This window comes from Mustela nigripes, chromosome 13, assembly GCF_022355385.1.
Source record: "Mustela nigripes isolate SB6536 chromosome 13, MUSNIG.SB6536, whole genome shotgun sequence".
Classification (NCBI taxonomy): Eukaryota; Metazoa; Chordata; class Mammalia; order Carnivora; family Mustelidae; genus Mustela; species Mustela nigripes.
Window position 1 is genome coordinate 53,510,754 of NC_081569.1, and position 21,034 is coordinate 53,531,787.

At 38.4% G+C, this 21,034-nt stretch overlaps 1 protein-coding gene across 1 annotated transcript in view; it reads left to right on the forward strand.

Moving 5' to 3' along the window:
- Positions 1-21,034, forward strand: part of FMN1 (formin 1) — a 402,553-nt gene that overhangs the window by 96,428 nt on the left and 285,091 nt on the right. The window contains exon 3 of the mRNA XM_059372455.1: positions 15,307-15,485. Coding sequence (XP_059228438.1) covers positions 15,307-15,485 — 179 coding nt within the window. The remainder of the gene's footprint in view (positions 1-15,306; positions 15,486-21,034) is intronic.

Consider the following 21,034-nt stretch of genomic DNA (forward strand, 5'->3'; position numbering starts at 1 on the left):
AGTCTTGAGGAATCCTCTAGACTGTCTGTAGAATATTTTCCTCCCTGACTTAGGGGTAGGAAATGGGTTGTAGATGATTGAAAGTTATGACAAGTTTGCTAGGTTGTTTGGTTTCTGCTTGGGCTTAATCATAGGTCTCAGGGCATTAGACTGGATAACTCTTTCCCTTTTCTGGGGAAGGATTGATTGTCTGAAGGATTCATATTGGGAGGCAGAGGGGTAATCAATATTGTAGGCTGAGGTCACTGACAGGGGCGAAAGACAATAATGTGTGAAATTTAGGATGAATTGCTTTTTGGGTTCGCTTGGATTTACTAAGACAGGGGAGTTGTTTGGGCAAATGTTGCCTCTTTGGAGTCTCTTTGAAGTGACCATCTAATGAATCAAGGAAAGGGCAGTTAAATCCCTCTCAGTGAGAACATCAAAAGAGGAACAGGATATAGTTACATCAGGAGCCAAGGGCTATCAGTTGACCTTTCTTAAAGAGTGGGGAGAGGAATTTGGGTGGTTGGGAAGGTTTTGTTATATAGAGACCTTTTTTATTCTTTCACCTTATTTTCTTTTTCTCTCTATCCTTAGTATCTCTAGGCCTGTCCTTGCTTAATCATTCCATAGCAGAGTTAGGGAATTCAAAAATAAAAGTAATGTTTTATTAATGACAAAGACTCTTCAAGTGTCTTCTAAGTGATAAGCTCTTAATTTCATCATTCAGGCTCTTTTCTTGAAGAGCAAAGAAAGAAAGATAATCTCACTCTCTTATAAACAGATCCTTGAAGTCATTTCCTTCTCTCTTACACGGAATTATCTCCTTTCTTTACTTGTGGGAGATAAGAGAGACACAGATGATTCACACTTATTGATGGTTTCAGCATATCTTTAAGCCTTATGTAGTTTTCCCCCCTCCATCAAAATTTCTACAAAAGCAGCAACTATTTAGTTGTTCTCTGATTGAGTTTCATACCTCTTCTGTTTTCTTATTACATTGATGAAGATGCCAGTGAGTAAGAACTGCCAAAGAATGAGCAGACAAAAGAAAAATTGGAGGACTTCATTAAAGGATGACAAAAACATGGCACACACCCTACCACTCTTCCCTACTATGTTAGGGAAGGCATTGCTAATCAATCACAAAACTCTTTCCCACTGAGCCTGAACATGGCCTCAGATTTCTTGCCACTGTGGCATTCAAGCCATGGAATCTCAGTAACACGGCATCCAAACTAAAGTCTATTTTATTTCTATTTAAACCTAGTTTCATCTGAGACTAGTTACATAATTTCAGATAATGGTATTACAGATAGAATACTTCAGAAATAAAATGTTGGAAGAAGGGCAGTGAAGAGAGAAGTCTTCTTTGCTGGAAGGATGTTTTAGCAGAAACCTGAGCAATATGAAGAAATCAGTCGTGTGATGATTGGGGAGACAGAATCCCAGCAGAGGAAACACCCATGTAGATGCTGGAGCCTGGAGTAAATGTCTTACTCCAGAACATCCAGAAAGTTGAGGTGGCAGAAATGCATGGGGTAAGGGAGAGGGTAGGAGATGGAGAGAAAGAGTTAGACAAGGTCAAATTAGGTAAGGAATTTCTTTAAGGCCAGGAATTACCTTTTTCATTCTTTTTTCTTTCTTCTTTTAACTGGGATGGAAAGCCATAGCAGGATTTTGATCTGAGGGTCAGTGTAGGATTTTTACAAGATCCCACAGATGTTTTTGAAGAACATTATAGGGGATAGGCGTGGAAGAAGGGAAAAGAATTGGGAGATTACTTTGGTTGGTGAGATGAGATTAGACGGTGCTTAGCCTGGGTGCTAGCAATATGCCAAATGTAGGACTGCCATTTCAAATAAAGGAACAGAAAATGAATTATTTGGTGCTCCCACTCATTAGCAGCAAGTCACTGCAGTGGCTCATACTCTTATTTTAAATGACAGAATGTGAAAATTTGGCGAGGAAGTCCACTTCTATGTAAACCCCCAGTAAAAATCCTACTCCTGAAATACTTGTTAGCTCAGTCAGTCTTCTTTGCTCTTCAGAAGCCATTACTGACAATCTTGTGCTTATTTATAATTTCCCCAAAATGCTAGACTCAAAAGTTTCTATTCTATTATTTGTTTAATGGAATCATTCCAGAGGAAGTTTATCATGAAATGAATATAGTGGTAAGTTCTTCTTGACTGAAAAGTATATAATGAATTCACTTCTGTTCTGAGTATAAATATCACTTAGTTTATGGATCAGTTGCTTTCCTGAAAGATTTGCTTATGAAGTTAATTTTCTTTTTAGTAAATTGGTTTTTCTACTGACATGCATTTTAAATTAGAGCTGTGTTTTCTGGTAGGACAGTAGCCCTGGACATAGTAAAATCACATTCAAGATAACAGCAATCCCCTCATGATAAAAGGCAATTTCCAGATAGTGATAAAATGCAAAAAACAAGTTCCTAAATTGAAGATGATTAGGGTAAATTTTATGTTTGACCAAATAGGTTCACAGTAAAAAGTAACATAAAATATTGTAATTTAGCTAAACCAAACATTCTGAAAAGATCCTGATTCTCCTAATATTCTGTGTGAAAACATGAAACTCATTTTGGTGGCTTAGGATTTTTATTGTTGTTTTTTGTGTCATTTGGGGCACATTATATTTTGAAGGGTGAATGAAAAACAGAAAACCTATTTCAAAAGGAATACAGTAGAATATAAACCATTCATTTGAACTTGATAGCAAACCCTTTGGAGATATGTTCTATACCCTTCCTCCTTTTGGCTGTCCACAGTGTCTAACTCAGCACCCAAGCAAGAGGAATAATTTTTAACAGTAAGGGTGTCTATGGTGTTTACAGCATTTAGCTTCTCACCTTTTTCTTTCATACATTGAAAGAAGCTGAGAATGGAGCCTGACATGGGGCTCAATCTCACAACCACAAGGACACGACCTGAGCCAAAATCAAGAGTTGGACGCTTAGCCAGTTGATCCACCCAGGCATCCCTAATATCTCTTTGTAATAGATCTTGAATAAGAAAATGATGATTCTTCTAGGACAGAGGCACAAAAACAATTTTTTTTAAAGGATAGAACACATGTAACTTTTTAGAAGGGAAGTCAGCAACCTTTTGGTGTAAGGAGCCCAATAGTAAATATTTTTGACTTTGCAGTCCCCAAGGACCCTGTCGTTGCTTTTCTTCCCCCTCCTCTCCCATTTTTATTCCCTCATCCTTCTCTTTCTCCTTCCCCTCCTTTAAAAATGAAAAAAAATGTAAAACCCATTCTTAGTTCATAGGCTCTACAAAAATAGCCTGTGTGTTGTATTCGGCCATTGGGCCACAACAATTAACCCCTGTGGCAGGTGTAGATTCCCAAATAGTTCTGCAAGGATGTATTCCAATTTTCTCCTCTACCAGGAATCTTGGAGAGAATTTATTTCATAGTAGCTTCCTTGTATTGCTTTAATATTAATATGAGGATATTTGTTCTATAGTATTTGTTCTATACTATTTTCCCAAAATATGTTGCTTTACATTTATTACTGGGTGGGTTTTGTTTTTTTTTTTGACTATAGGAGTTTAATACTTTAGGTCCCATTCAAAATATTCTATGAAAGACATTGATTTTGTTAGGCACTGAAATAAAATACATGTATCTCTAATGTATAAGAACTTGAAACGACCAAGTTGTACTCTTAGCTTCCTGTCTAATGAAACCAAGACTATATTCCTGAGTAGAAACAAATTCTGCTTGGGTCACTAAGATCCAAGCCCAAGGTTGCAAGGATTGGAGGCAAAAATTATGCAAGTGATTTATTAAGTATAGTGTTGTGAAGGACTACTCTACCTTTGGCTCCCAGGCTTGTGTGTTCTGAGAGGAATGGCATCATATTTTTCCTAATAATTGAAAGCATATACTCCATTCTTGGGGTGATTACATAGATTCGTCCCCACTATCAAAGACTTGAAAGATGTAGGGATGGTGATTTATACCATACTACCATTTAAATTCTCTTTTGGCTAGTGAGAAAACAGCTTCTAGAGAATGACTGGATTCTTACAAATTTAATTACATGGGATGCAATTTGCAAGTGCTGTTTCAGATATGGTATACTTACTGAGTATATCAACATAGCCTCTGGGAGCTAATGTGCACTTATTGATTTAGAAAATGCTTTATTTTCATGCCAGTCAGTTCATCTTCATCTGCAAGGGACAGCAGTATACCATCATTGTCTTACTTTAGGGCTATGACAATTTACCTTTTCTCTATCATAATATAATCTGAAAGGAGTTTGATCATTTTAATTTCTCTCAAAAGATTACACCGGCCCCTTACATTGCTGCTGTTATTCTGACTGGATATGGAGAGCATCAGGTAGAAAGCACCCTAGACACTTCAGTAATATACAAACATGCTACAGGGTAAGAAATAAACATCATGATCCCAATGACTCTGTCAGTTAGAGTCCTGCCAGAAAATAGATGGTACATTCAAAAGGTTTTAAACTGAAAATAACTTAATGAAGTGATTATGTCCAGACCAATTAAGAAAACTGGCTTGGGCTTGTGAGTTTCTCAGAAAATAGCAACAGCAAAAAGCCAGCCCTAGGCCTGAAGCAGGGGAAGGATGGAGCAGTATTATAGGAAGCTGGTAAGAACTGGAGCACAGAAGAGGGTTAGGTAGCCAGAGATAGGGTTGCCGAAGAAAGGAGCCACCACCAAAATCTTGATCCAGTAGGTACGGGTGACAAACCTCTTTCTTCTTTCTTGCTTTTTATGTTAGACATTGTTCTCAGCTGACTTGTGATCGCTGGTTGTACATGCTTTTAGTCTGGGGACTAAAAAGCTGACTGGAAGCTCTGAGTGCCTGTGAAAGGGTATTGGATTTGAGATTCACTGTAGGGTGATATGGAACAGCAGTTTATGGAGGATCTGGAGGCAGAGTCAATGTCTCGAGCTAGTCCTGTTTCTCCCAGAATAATATCCCAGTACCTGCCTACCCTAGAGACTAAAAGTGGTCTGGAAGCCTAGTGGGGCAACAAAAGCTAAGACCTTAGCATTTAGGATTCAAGAAGAAAATGGTTACTGAATCCTCTGTTTTCTATGAGTTCACCATGCATCAACCATGCCTGATATCCCCTAGTCTAGGGAATAAATGTTAAGATGTTGACCATTGTGGAACAGGGGACATCACTCAGTGTTATTTAAGGCTATAAATTTTCCTCTGATCACCACTTTAGCTATAGCTCAAATATTTTCTAATTTCCCTTATGATTTTTTTTTTTTTACCTATGAAGTTACTTTTGAAGTGTGGTGTTAATTTCCAAATATTTGGAATTGTCTAGATAGTTTCCAGTTATTGGTATCTGAATTGAATTCCATCTGTCAGTGAACATATTTTTTATGATATTGATCCTTTCAGATTTATTAATGACACATTATATAGATGATTTTGATAAATTCCATATGCACTTGAAAAGAATATGTATTCTGTAGTTATTGGATAACATATCTTATAAATATCAATTAGGTAAAATTGATACTAATGTTGTTTAGTTCTTCTATATCCCTACTGATTTTCTGTCAACCTGTTCTATTAACTACTGAGACAAGAGTATTGAAATCTCCAAATATAGTTGTGAATACATGCATTTATCCAGACCAGTTATGATAGTTTTGCTTATGTATTTTGAAGTTCTGTTACCAGGTACAAATGAGTTTAGGATTGCTATTTTTTTCTGATAAGTTGACTGCTTATCATTATGAAACTTCTCTCTTTATCCCTGGTAACATATTTCATTTCAGAGTTTATTTTTATTTGATATTAATATAGCCACTCAAGCTTTCTATAATTAGTGTTTATATATATAACTTTTTCCATCCTTCTACTGTTCACTTATTTATAATTGTATGTATAAAATGAGTTTCTGGTGGATACCATTATAGTTGAGTCTTGCTTTTTCACCCAGTCTGAAAAACTCTGACTTTAAATTGGCGTTGTTAGATGATTTATATTTAATCTAACTATTAATGCAGTTGAGATTTAATCCACCTTGCTTTTGTTTTTGTTCTGTTTTACATGATTTTCTATCTTCTTTTAGATTAAATACTTTCTAGGATTGCATATTATATCTGCCATTGGAGATACCATTTTTAAAAACTGTTAACTCTATAGTTTATAATATGCAACTTTAATTTATTACAGTCTCTTTTGAATTATACTGCTTCACATAAATGTCTGACTCTTCCCACAGAATATTTTCATTTCTACTTCTTGGATGTGCTGCTATTGTTATCAGCCATCTCTTAACCACATATGTTATAAACCACACAATATATTATTTTTATTTTAGTTAGTTATATTTTTAATAACTTTAATTATGAGAAAAATGTCCTGTGTATTAGCTTACGTTTTAATAATTTTTGGTATTTTCAAATTTTCAAAAAAGATTTATTTATTTGTTTTAGAGCAAGTAAGGGGAGGGGCAGAAGGAGAAAAAGACTCAAGCCAACTTCACACTGAGCACAGAGCCAGATGTGGGGCTCAATCTCAGGACCCTGAGATCATGACCTGAGCTGAAACCAAGAGTCTAACACTCAACCAACTGAGCCACCCAGGTGCCCCTCTTCTGATTTTTTTCCCGTTTGCCAGAAAAAAAAAAAAAAATTATGACTTCCTGTGGTCTATGTCAGCTGAAGATGAATTGTCTGGCTTTTAATCGTCTGAAGAAATCTTTGTTTTCCTTTCAGTTTGGAAGATATTTTTACTGCAAGTCATACTCTAGATTGACTCCTACCTTTTAGTTCTTTGAGTTGTCATTCCAATGCCTTCCAGCATGCATGTTCAGACAAGAAGTCTTTAATTATTATTCTTTTCTTCGGTTTCCTATATAATATTATTTTCTCTTGCTATTTTTATAATATTCTTTTTTATCACTGGTTTTCTATAACTTTATTTATAGTTTTCTTTATGTTTATCCTCTTTAAGATTCATAAAGCTTCTTATGATCTGTGGGTTTATACTTTTTATTAAATTGGGAAAATTTCAGCCAGTATTTCTTTAGATATTTTTCTATCTCCCTAGACAAACCCCTGCTTCTAATTTTACATATATTAGATTGCTTGATATCTTCCCATTGGTCACTGAGCCCTATTATTTTTAGCCTAGAAATCACCTCTTTGCTGTATATCTTTGCTGTAAAGCCAGGAAATTATGAGGCCTATTTTATTTCTTGAACCTCTATCAAGGATTATATTATGGCACTGCCTACTATCAAATACCTAATAATAGCTGTTGCCTATATTTTGTTTAGTTTCTAGTTGTTTATGGCAGGAGGTTAATTCTAGGCTCTGGGTTCAGGACCCATTCACCTACATACTGACTCTGGGTCAAGTTAATTCTCTATTTCATTACTTTTGTCACCTTAAAAACAGGATTACTTTATATCAAACTTATAGGATTATTATGAAGATTCTCAATAACGTGTAATGTATATAAAATCTGTGACACATAGTAAATGTCCCACATGAAGGACATTACTCACCCTTAAGAAAATCAGTTTATGGGGAGAGAGGGTGATGTCAGGCCTTGGCTGAGGTTGTTGGGATAAAGTGCAGGGCTGCTCCTTAGTACTAATGGCCAGTGGAGGAAGGGAGGTAGAAAAACTCTAGTGCCTAAGACACTTGGCAAAAGGGTGCCCTAGTTAGTAGCGCTCTTGGAGAACTCCTCACTTTAGTTTCAAATCCCTGGGTGGTCAAGATAATTTCCAAACCTCTCTGGTTAAAGGGACAAAGCCTATTGGTAGACAAATAAGTCAATACCATTAGCTCTGTGAGGTCAACTGTTGGTCAGAACAGCCTGGATGGAACTAAGGCTAGGGTGGGAATTGACTGTGTTATGTACCTGTGTGTCTCCGAATTAAACATCAGAAAAATCTTGATCAGCTTTGAAGGATCAGTATGTTTCCTCTTTATTATTATTATTTTAAAGATTTTATTTGTTTATTTGAAAGGAAGATGGAGAGCATGAGGAGAGGAGCAGAGGGAGAGGGTCAAGCCCCCTCCCCACTGAGCATGGGGCCTGAGGACGCCGGGCTCCACGTGGGGGTCTACACCAGGTTCCACCCCTCGGACCCTGAGATCAGAGCCTTAGAGGAAACCTTAGAGTCAGTTGCTTAACCAACTGCACCACCCAGGGGCCCCTCTTCCTTTTGGTGATGGAAGTGAACTAACTGAATGCGTTTTCATTCTTGCTTTGTTTGCCAAGACACTCAAAGTCATATCGTGTTCTTAATCTCTTAAATGTTTACCCTTAATATTGGCATATGTGCCTTCTTTCTTCCTTTGTCTCAATCTTGTTATGCATATTCATGTTTTGTGACCCTCTGAAGATCATTTCTTTTTGGAAAAAGATTTTTTAAAAAATATTTATTATATATCTTATAATCCAAGCCTTTATGTCTTATGGGTTTTTTTTTTCTTTACTATACCTCCTTAGCTATTAAGACATTAGTAATTATGTCATATCTCTTCAAGAGTTGGGTTTGCCATGGCTATAACTCTTCCCGTGATAACTGGAACAATGTGACATAAAACAGAAAAATGTGATTCAAATTTATTTAGAGTGAATGCATTAAGAAATGTCTTCTGTATTCTTGTTCTTCACTTCAATAATATTTTTGTTAATAAGCAAGTATATTGCTTATCATCAAACATACCAACATTTTTTGATAATAGGCATTTAAACCACCAACACCTGATTTCCTTATCATTGCCTGTCTGAGAATGGATAGAGGTTGTTAATACCTCAGGGCACCCTACAGCCTTCCAAACTCGATCTTTTCGTGATCTTTTCTGCAACAAACCTTACTTAGAAGCATCTGCTCCTACCTTCCATCCATTCGAAAGCAGAGTGACTCAGCATCACTTATGCTCCTCTAAATACATGCCCCTGTTTTTCAGGTGTTAAAATATTCAGTATGACTATAGCCACAAACAAGTTTCCTGACTTGAGCAATATTTGTCTCTCATTTAACACCTGTATTCTTTGCAGGAAAAGAACACGGAAAGCAGTTAATGTAATAATAATGATCATAGAAATCCATATTTATGTACCTCCTTAAAAAGCTATTTTATTTTAAAGCTAGGCCTATGAAGAGTTTCATTCATGGCCCGAGGCGCAAGTGTTTGACCTTTAAGGAAGATGTGTCATTGAATGTCATTTCTGAGGAAATGCCCTGAGGGCTGCTCTTTTGGGAGATGATCAGCCACTTGGAGCTCTTGCATTTGATGACGCGAATTCTATTTTTAGGACTTAAGCAGATTTGGGATCTGCTGCAGTGGAGGGCTACCATGAATTCTTATGAGCTTAATTTTTTTCTCTTTATCTTCCTGGACAAAAAATAGTCTTTAACATGAGTGTATGATGTTTATTATGCCCTGTATACGGGTTTCTTATTTAAAATGGGGATTTGTTTGCATCCCCCACCAATCTGTCACCCCCAGCCCAGGTAAAGTTTCCTGGAAGAAAAACAATTTTGAACACAGCTCACTATCAGGCATATTTTAAGTCAATATGATGATTTTTAAAGATTTTATTTGTTTATTTGAAAGAGAGAGAGAGTATGAATAGGGGGGAGGGGCGGAGGGAGAGGGAGAAACAGACTCCCTGCTGAGCAGGCTCCAACCCAGGACGCTGAGATCATCACCTGAGCTGAAGGCAGATACTTAACTGACTGAGCCACCCCAGGGTGGGGGGGGCACCATATTATTTTCATTTTATTAATGAGGAAATAAAGATTCAGAGAAGTTTAGTAATTCCAGTAAGTTTAAACAATTAGTAAAGGTCATAGTAATTGACAGGAATCCCACCTGTCAACTTCTACTTCTTACTCAGACTTAAGTGTTCTCTCATGTGTGGATTGACAATCATGTTCTCCAAATAACATAAAAGATTTCCCTGGAACCTGGATGTTAGTTTGCTTTTGCCACTAGGTGGACATGTTGGAGATATCGCAATCTTCCTGGGGTTCAGTTTCATCAAATATAAAATGAGCAGATAGGAGATACACAAGATCCCTTCTAATTCTAAATTTTGTTTCATTTCATTTGAATTTAAGCATAACTTTAGAAATTTGAGCATTGCATTTGTTTGATGGATGTGGATTCTTTATTCATAGATTCTGAAATAGACATATTCTGCTCCCCATTCCTTCCTACTTCCTGATCTCCCCAAAGCCTTCTCCTGCCTCTGTACACCTTCCAGCACAATCAATCTGTTTTTGCTCATAAATCCTCCCTTGGTGTAGACAGTGAAATGTCTTCAATGTGTACTTCTCTCAAGGAGTTAGACGTGGAGGTGGATAGGTAAGGTGCATTCTCCAAATTACAGTTACCTATCTGCTTAGTGACATTGTATCACATAACATCATAAGGAATGAAAATGCAGCAAGGGGATTGGCAAGTGTAGATCTGAAATTGACAGTTACGAGCCATGAGGCTACTTTTACCAAAGCTCTGTCTCCCTGGATAAAGACATGAATAATTACACACAGGCACACACCCTCTTTATAAGTCCTTAACAATGTCACTTTCCATTAGCTACACAGCTAGATTGCTGTCTCTCTTGCTTGTAAGTAAATGTTTGAATAACATAATAGAAGACAACCTGTCTACCTTTACATATCAGTTCTGATATTCACGGTTGAGAAAATTTCACCTCTTTGGATTTATTTTAAGTCAATATGATGAATGGCCTTGGGAACTATAGCATAGGAGGAAAAAACTCAAGAGAGTCTCAAGCTAAGGGTTTTTTTCCCCCCTTCTCCTTTTGGAAGCATAAGCACTTCATCATTGTTGTCACAGGAGAGCTCAGTGTGACAGGAAAATTAAAGGAGGAGAGCTGAAAGGCACTGTAATTTTATTCCTTGGGGACTTCTGTCCAGATCTGATTATTTGGTGTGTTTGCAAACTTCTCTTTGGAAATGGATTTATACATATGTTTTATATGTGTGTATATCTATATACCAATATATGTATCTCTCTATATATATCTATATCTATATAAATAGGTGCATATAAAAAAATAAATAGGTGCATAGATATAGATATATAGATATTCTTTAGATAATTAAAGACCGTGCCTGCTAAATAAGATTAATTTTTCTAATGAAATGCAGTTTGTGTGTGAACCTTAATATGAGTGAGGAAATGGGTATGTGATGAGTTTTTGCTTGATTTTCCAAAACCTGATATATCAGCTAATTATTTTTAGTAGGTATTACAAAAATATATATATTGTAGTCATTAAGCCTTCTCAGCTGAAATGGTTTCAAGTTTTTAATAGACCCAGTGCTTCCGATGGAGACAGATGATGATCCATTAGGCAGCTATTTTGATAAATAAACCCCAAATCTCAGTGGCTCACAGCAAATATTTATTGTTCTCATCCATCGTCTTAAGGGTTGGTTGGCAGTCATTCACTTGATGTGATCTGGGTTCCTTCCAGGCAGCAGGACTATGTCTGGGGTCTTCTCTGTGTGTCTCATTTGGGCTCCCTAGCACATGCTTGTCACATGGTGATGGCAGAAACACAAAGCAGGCGGAAAACCACAAAATGCCTCTTAAGGCCTAGACTCAGAATTGGCATCTTGTCACATTGCCCACATTCAGTGGGCTACAGCAAGACACAAGGCCAAGATCCAACATCCATGGACCAGGGGAAATACACAGCATCTATGCCAGGGGGTGGAGCTCCAAATGCAACTGGAAAAGGCCTTGGGTGCATAATCATAATGCAGGCAGGAAGTAAAGAAGTGGAAACAGTGATCCTCAGGTAGGGACACTTATTCCATTTCAGAAAGATGAGCTACGGAGACTGCTTCCGGTTTTAAACAGCATGTTATCTTTCCTTTGTCTGCTTCTCTTGTATTGATCACTGACAGCAAAATCCCAGTCTGATGTTGTAGGTTAGCATCAGGAAGTGCAGCTCATCATTTGAATGGTTGGGAAAAGCACAGACTTTCAAAGTGGTCCAAAGGTAAGTGGCCCTTCCTGTGCTGTGTCCGTGCTATATGTTGTATTAACAGTGGTCAGCTGTAGCATTAACCTGTGTGCACGTGTGGTTCCTCAAGCTATTGAAATGTCTTTGCCACATCTTTGAGAAACAAAATAATCAATAAATATGGAGCAGAAAATGGACTTCTAATAGGCACACAGAAGGGAAAAAACATGATTAAACTGAGGAGACCATTCTCCGGTTTTTGCAACAATGTTCAATGAAAATATAACACCTCAAAAATCTCTTTGTGTCATAAAATTAGATGACATCTGACTATTTGACAGAATATACTTACCTAATTTCAGGTAACTTTTTTCTCTTTATTAAAATTTATTCCATTGAAGAGAATAGTGTGGCCACTACCTAGGCTAATCAAGATGGGCATGTGCTTTATTTTTGGCTGTTCGAAAAGCTTGTGTTTGTATTATTAAAACTCTCCATTCAAAGACTTACTTTGTACGCTGGTTATGTCCTTTCTAATGGCGAATTTGTCATTTGCGCCTATTTGTCAGACTTTCGAGAATAACTATTTTGTTATTTCTGCCCTTGGTCCTTTCCTGTCCCGATGATCTTTACCAAAACGACTACACATCACCGTTATACCTTGTGTATTTCCTTCACTGGGATATTGTCTGGTTAAATATTAGATGTTAGAAATTGGCTCTTTAACATGAAAATGATCTCCAAAATGAAGTTACTTCTCTTTGGTTGTGCTTCAACTTGGTGCTCTTTCCTCTGCATAAAGAGGAAATTGGATCGTGCCGCACACCTTACCAGTGAAGTGTTGGATAGCCACTGTAGGGTGTGTGAGTATGTTGACGTGGGCACCTGCGCTTTATCCAAGGATGCCAGATCCTTGTTATTGTGGGAATTTCTCACTCTCTTCCACCAGAATGATGAACTTCCGGTCACCAGACGATGTCCCTCTGATGCTCTAGATGTCTTGCCTTAGGTGTTGTACATTATGTTGTTTGTGATATACAGACTACGTTTTATGTTGTTTTCTTTCTGTGTAAACTTTACCTAGAGTCAGCCACTCTCCCAAGATCAAAATAAAAAGTGGAGGGATTTAAAAAGAGGCATGGGATTAGTAACTCACACATTTCTGAAGATGAAGTAGCCCAGGGAGGGGACGCCATAAATTTTAAACAGGTTGATTTCCTCTTTCTTGCCATTTATAAACAGAAGTATTCTAGGAGGGAGATGAGCCTTGTAAATGGAAGTTAAACACACCCTGAGCTTTAATCTCTCTTTAATCTATTAAAAGCACGGCCGGCTGGCACTACCTTCTAGTAGTGAAGGTGTCACCGGTGATCTCAGGGTCATCATGAGAATAAAGGGGAGGGGCTTAGCAAAGTGTTCCTCTCTGAGGTTCTTTAAGCCCTTTCCGGTGTCTGCAGAGCAGGACTGGGCACACTCTACAGCACGTGAAGTCCTAAGCAAAAGCCCAGGGGACAGTCTGTCTCAAGAGAGTAGGTAGCAAAAGGGCAAGAAAGGGTGAGGCCAGGTGAATAAAAAGGTCCTCATTTAAGACATCTGGCTTAAATGAAGGAAGAGCGTGGTTATAACTTTCTGGATACCCTATGTCTGCAGAGGATACACCTGAGGTCTTGGATCCTTATTTTCTCAATGCCTGCAGAATAGTGTTTTGTCAACAGTCTCCCAGAGGCCAACTGTAGAGACAGTGTGACCTGTATCACCTTTCACTTTGAAGTGTGATTGGAAACCAGCCAACCAAATAAGAAAGCACAAGGCAAAACCTTGGCTGTTTTCAAATTTTCTTTCTCCTAAAATTCTACTCTAATCTATTTTTTTTAAAAATTCTACTCTAATCTAAAGGAGAAGAATGTTATCCCACAGTCCTTTTGCTAGCTGACTTATCACAGCTCAAGTAACTTGGTACATCAGGTTTTCAGTATGGCAAAAGTTGTTGGCTAGCTTTGGGCTACTATCAGAGACATTATCATAAGGATTATGTGTAATAAATGCCCTATCATATATCCAACAGTGATCTCTATGGCAAAGTGCACTGAGCCTGAACCCTTCTGCCTGGTTGCTTAATATTTTGCCAAGGTTGCTTACCAGGAATGAAAAGAGGCCTAGGAACTTGAGAGTTATGTGGGACTTTAAAAAGGTGATCTAATCTAGAATTTTCCAAGCTTTGTTCCAGTAGAACACTAATAGCTTCCAAAATGTTTCACGGGGATCCTTTAAATGGATTCTGTGGTCCAATAAGTTTGAAAAACACTATTATGCAGAGCTAAGCTGCTTTCCTAAAGGGGGTTCCCAAGTCTTAATTACACTAATGTGAATCATGGCTCTAAGGGGTACAGCACGCAGCTTTTCTCACATTTAAGCTTTTCTCACATTTATGACCATGAAGTCTTTTGTTGTGCAACACGCATTGCCATTTCAAGTATGCCAGGCACAAGCCACCTCATCTAGTTATTAAGATCATGGCCTCTAGTGTTTAACTGCCTGGCCTCAATTCCTGGCTTTTCCATGTATTGACTTTATGATCTGGAGCAAATTGTCTTAAGCTTTTTGGGCTTCAGCTTCCCCATCTAAAATGGGAGCACTAATGAGGCCTTCCCATAGAGCTCTCTTACAAATTAAAGAACAGGGCTGAGCGCAGCACCTGGCACATCCTTGACTATTACCATCCCAACCTAGTTTGGGTAAAAACTGACATAATACCCACATTCCGGTGATGAGAAAACGCAGTCCCACACATTTCACTAATGCAGTGTCACTCATTCAACCAAGTGACCCAGTGCTGATATGAACTACGTGTGATCATTCTGCCCCCAGAAATGAAGGTGACCGTGCTGCATTTCCTGCTCTGGAAGGACACACACTTGTGTGACTAGTGACTTGGCTCAGGCAACACCTTTTAGCAGTGACTCCAACAGCTCAGCCCTCCTGACTTCTGTCCTCCAGGTCTTCCTCGAATTCTCTCCTGAAAGAGAATGTTCTGTATAGCCTGCATTGGTAAGCAAGGATAGTGAACACAGAGTATAGCTAATAGACTTCTCTTTTTAAACTGGGTATGAGGGCAAATGTTTTAAATTCTTCGTTAGTGCAATCCAGAAAGAATAATCTAGGCAAGCACTTTTGGAAGAGAGCAAACTCTAAAAATAACAATCTAGAAAGGAAGAAAAGCGGTAGTATGAAATGGCCCACGTAGGAATCCCCAGATATGGCTGGCTTGATGTTTTTCTAGCTTCTGTGTCACCGATGGTCTTCTCTTCTTCTGTCTAGGCATCTCCTCCGAGGGCTTCCCCCGGGACTGCGTCAGTGAGCAGACAGCAACTAAAGACCTTCCCCCCAAAGATGGAGGTGCCTGGTTCCTGGGCTATCGAGCAGGACCGGCCTGTCCGTTTCTGCTCCACGAGGAGAGAGAGAAGCCAAACAAAAGTGAACTGTACTTGGATCTCCATGTAAGTAGAAATCTTTGTGCTTGAGCTGTAATTCTTTGCAGTCAACAGAAATGCGTTGTATGCAAATTGCGTTTGTAAAACTGTCAAAGCTGCATTTTGTGTGGGGGTTATTATCAAAAAATCAGTCGGCTACAGAGTATGGAGACACCTCAGTGGTCTGAAATGTGTGCACTGGGTTGTGACTCTGTTTATGGTTTGCCTGTTTTCAGGGTGCTCTCGCCATGTTAGCTTTACTGCCTAGACCTTGGGGTGGGAGTGACTATTTACTGTTTTTCGCTTCTTAATATCACTTTTCTGAAAATTTGAAAACATACGTTTGAGAGTATTCTCCAGAGTCATCTAAATAGCCTGTCTCCCTCACATGTTCCCAAACCTTTCGTTCTGTCCAGCTGCTCAAATAACAGGTGAGCAGGTTGGTAGGAAATCTGAAAATACAAGATGACCCGTTTAGAAAACAACCTTCTCCCTCCTCGTTCATCCAAGTATTCATTGACCCAGAACCGTCAACTCCACTATACAATATGGTGGGCTGGGTTGTATACGTCCACATTGTAGAAGGACTGATAGATTGACCAGACTGTCGTCATTGTCACTACCCCTCTCCATCTCTCCGTTTCTTTTCAGAGATGAGGGTAAGCATTAGAAATCCAAGAAGGCTTTTTCTGCTTTCTTTCCTTCTTTTTTCTTCCTTTCCTTTCTTCCTTCCTTCCTTTTTTCTTTTCTTTCTCCAACCCCCCCCCCCCAACTTTTTCTTCTTTGCCATTAACTTTAATGCTCATTGACAATCTTGTGTCCTTGATTCCTTCCGATACCTTCCAGTTCATCACTCTCAGGCTCAGAGGTTTGTCTTTGATGAACATGGTTAGATCTGTAATGTTTATGTGAGTGGAGATTTTCTCAAGCAACCAAGACCAAATGAACCTTGCACTTTTCGTAACCATCATGGCATCATCACGGGATGTCCTTTTAGAAAAGCATTCGACATCCCTTGTAAAAGGAGGTTTGGAATGAAGCCGAAAGCTGCCAAATCTAAAGCCCTTTGTGAGATGAAATGGAAACTTGTAATATTTGTTTTTGTCTCCCTACCTTCAAAGTTAGGCTGTACATCTTAAGATGTGGTCAGTGAAAGAAGTGTAACAGTGACATCTGTTGGTCAGATTACTTTAAGTTGTGCTTGCTGCAACAGGCGACTTGGGGTCTGAAAGTGTTGAAGGGAGTTTTCCTTTTCTTGAGTTTGACTTTTTTTTTTTAAGTTTTTATTTATTTACATAACCTCTATAACCAATGTGAGGCTCAGACTCATGACCCTGAGACCAAGAGTCACATGCTCCTCCCACTGAGCCAGGCAGGCGCCCCTGAAATGGATTTTGAAAGACTACTTTCTTTTTCTTCTGTGTTTTAAAAAAATTGTGTTTATTGTGTTTTTTTTTTTTTAAACACTTTGGCTAAACTATGTATTTTTGGTTTTCATTCTCCCCTGTGAGGGAAATTATCTCTTATTTTTATTTATTTCAATTATAAAAATCATAACAATCCCTTTATAAAATTTGAAATATGTAGTAAAATTGAGAGAAAAGAAATAACTTTCAGCAGCCAGTGACAACTGTTAATCTGATAAATTTCCTTCGTATTTTTCACCATAGGTGACTTATTCTAAATGAGGGTTTGTTTTAACATATAAACATAGATTTTATATGTTTCCCTCTTTTTTCTTTTTTTCTTTACCTATTACTTTTACATTGCTTATCCATATTATTATGTATTCTTTCTAGATGTGTTTGGTTTTTTGTTTTTTTTTTAAGATTTATGTATTTATGAGGGAGACTGAGAGAGAGACCACAAGCAAGGGGGAAGAGACAGAGGGAGAAGCAAGCTTCCTGCTGAGCAGGGAGCCCGATGTGGGGCTCCATCCCAAGACCCTAAGATCATTACCCAAGCCGAAGGCACACACTTAACTGACTGAGCCACTCAGGAACCCCTCTAGATGTGTTTTTTTTTTAATTAATATTTTTATTTTTTTATTAATATATAATGTATTCTTAGCCTCAGGGGTACAGGTCTGTGAATCGCCAGGTTTACACACTTCACAGCACTCACCATAGCACATACCTAAGTGGATATATAATTGTATCTCAAAAATTTTTTAAATCATTGCTCTATTATTTGATGTTTATTTTGTTTTCAATTTTAGAATAGTCCATAATTTGGAGATAAATAGCACTACCAAGCATATAATTTTTCCCGTACCCCTTCCCCATGCCCCCAATATTTAGGACTATTTCTTTAAAATAAACTTGGGATTACTGTCTATAAATATATTTAGGCTTTTGATACATATCACTAAAAAGGTTTATTTTCTGAATCAGCATTCATTGGTGTATAGATTTATATATTTATAATATTTATTATATATGTTATATAAATTATATATAAAATAATTATGTGTATATATAATAAAAAATATAAATATTTATGTTTCTTAGTTTTCCATTAATTATAATTTTTAAAAATTGGGGTAGTTTATTTTTTTAAAGATTATATTTATTTGAGAGAGAGAAAGAGAAAGAACAAGCAGGGAGATGGGCAGAGGGAGAGGGACAAGCAGACTCCCCACTGAGCAGGGAGTCTGACACCTCAATCCCAATCCTGGGGCTCCTATCTGACCCAGAGGCTCAATCCCTGGATCAGGACCTGAGCCAAAAGCAGACGCTTAACTGACTAAGCCACCGAGAGGACTTGGGATAGTTTCTTTAGATTACTTTCTACATCAGTTGTTTTTACACCTTGAGCCATGAGAATCCTCATCTCCAAGTCCTTTGCTGTCTTCAGACAGTACAATTTAACTCCTGTGTTTTAAATATTGACATTATAAGTAAGATATCCATTTGAATGAGTTCTAATCATTTAGTAAAAGTTTGGATCACAACACCCACAGGGATGGGGGGCGGGAGCGGCTGTGGTTTGAATAGTAAGGTCAGTGAGGCATGTACTGCTGTGTGATATTTTGATTAGTTTTAAATGTTAGGCAGGACTGCTCTGTTTTCAGTTCTGGACCTGATTTGCAGCCATCATTATCAGGAAGGTACTTTCCTCAGCCATTTTCTATAGATACGCTGCTTCTCATTAGTATGCAGGGATGATAGCTTAAACATTTAAGAATTAGTGGGAATTTGACACCCAGAAATCAGAATAGTCACTGGCATTCAGCTGGGGCTGCTCTTAAGTTCTCTAATTTAGCTGGGCATTAATTTAGTTTAGTTTTTTGGGTTTTTTTGTTTTTTAATAGAACCAAAAAGAAATATTTTAGACCTTGGGGCCCATTAGTCTATACTGTAACTACTCAACTCTGGTGATAAAAACAGCCATAGAGGAGCGCATGAGTGGCTGAGTTGGTTGGGCATTGGTCTTTGGCTTGGGTCCTGATTCCGTGGTCCTGGGATGGAGCCCTAGTTCAGGCTCCCTGCTCAGTGGGGAGACTGCTTATCCCTTTCTTCCCTGCTACTGCTCGCTCGCTCTCTTTCTTTCGCTATCTCTGTCTCTCTCTCCAATAATTAAATAAAATCTAAAACAACAAAAAAGAAAACAGCCATGGAGAATACATGCATGAATGAGTGAGTTTGTGCTCCAGTAAAAGTTTATACATACTGAAATTTGAATTTCATCTTATTTTCACATATGAAGAAATATTCACCTTTTGATTTTTTCCCCCCACCATGTAAAAATGTAAAGATCATTCTTAGTTTATAAGTCATTCAAAAACAGGCCATGGGCCAAATTCGCAGTTTGCCAACCTCTGCTGTAGACCAAGAGATGGAGGTCTCCTTCATGTTCTCAGCTCAGCCGCTGACGAGCTATGGGTCTGTGGGCACTTGCTTACCTTCAGTTTCTTTATCAACTGTGTTTTGACAGAATGGAGAGGAGCAGGAACAGATGAGACAAAGTGCTATAATATCAAATCTCCTGGTTCTGTTATAAGAGCATAAGGCAGCCCAAGCAGTGTTAATATATGGGGAATGGGAATTATTTAAAGAAAACAAATAGAACTTAATATCACAACGTGATATTAAGTCCTAATGTGACGAACCATGTCACAACTCTGATCGCAAGGCCAAAATTTGTCTCCTAACACTGTTGGAAGGCTCATACAACTTTCCGTCTCTCCAGTGCTCTCCTTCCCTCCTCCCCCAGTTTTCTTGAGGTACCCTGACATATAATATTGTATCAGTTTCCAGCATACAACATAACGATTTGATGTATGCATATATAATGAGATGATTTCTGTAACAAGTTTAGTTAACATCTAGCACCTCACATAGTTCACATTTTTTAAGGACTACTCTCTTTGCAGCTTTGAAATATGCAATACAGTATTGTTGACTCTAATCACTGCATATTCCATCAGCAGACCTTATCAGTCTTTAACTGGAAGTCTGTACCTTTTGACCACTTCCACCCATTTCCCCTACTTTGTGTTCCCTGCCTCTGGCAACCACCATTCTGACCTCTGTTTCTGTGAGGTCAGGGTTTTTTTTTAGATTCCACATATAAGTGAGAACATAAGGTATTTGCCTTTCTCGGTCTTATCTCGTTTAGCATAATGCTGTCCAGGTCCACCCATATTGTCACATGCCATATTCATCTTTAGTTACTGAATTGTGAGAAGATACAGAGGTTCCTTTGGAGAATGGTGGGAGATAAGGCTGGTGTAGTGGAGGCAGGAGGCAGGGTCCGCGTACCCTGTACTTTCCAACCAGTATGTATTTCAATGTTTAAGCAACCAGTGCTGCTCTCTTAGCATCACTTGGCTCAACGTCAGCCAGACTGCTGTGCAGAGAGGTTCTGTTGGGGTGACTATCTTCTCATCCTCCTCAAACAAATTCTGTGGGCCCTTCTGGTTGATCTACAAAACTCCTGAGAGACTAAATTCAGTGTGCCGTCAGTTCCACTTCTGGGTCAGGGGATTGCTAACTAGTGCACAGGACATATTTCCAGTGAGAAAAGTATTTGTTGTTTGTCTGAAATTCTAATTTCACTGGTTGTCCTTGATTTTATTTATGGAATCTAGCAAGTCTAGGTATCAATTTGGGGGCAGCATCCAAAGGCATCAAATGTGTGACTTGTCCTCAGGTAGCTTCTATATATGATAAACCCTCAGTCTCCCCAGAGTGCCCATTTAGAGTATGAACATTACAGAGTCAGCTTCAAAGTGCAATAGCTTAATTCCACCAAAGTAGGAGTTATCATTAGCCATTTCCTTAGTTTTCTGTAGACCTTGAAAGAGATGTGTCAAAGGCAACTGATTATTGACAAACCAGAGAGCAAGTGGGGCCTAAGTTCTTATAAGTACAATTACTTGAAAATTTCCTTTGAGAGGAATGTTTACCACAGGGGATGGTTTTATAAAATATCTGTAAGCATGGGACCAGGTGGGGGTAGAAAAGACACTAAAAGAAGTGTGGCCTGAGGGGTGCCTGGGTGGCTTAGTGGGTTAAAGCCTCTGCCTTCCACTCAGGTCATGATCCCAGGGTCCTGGGATCCAGCCCCGCATC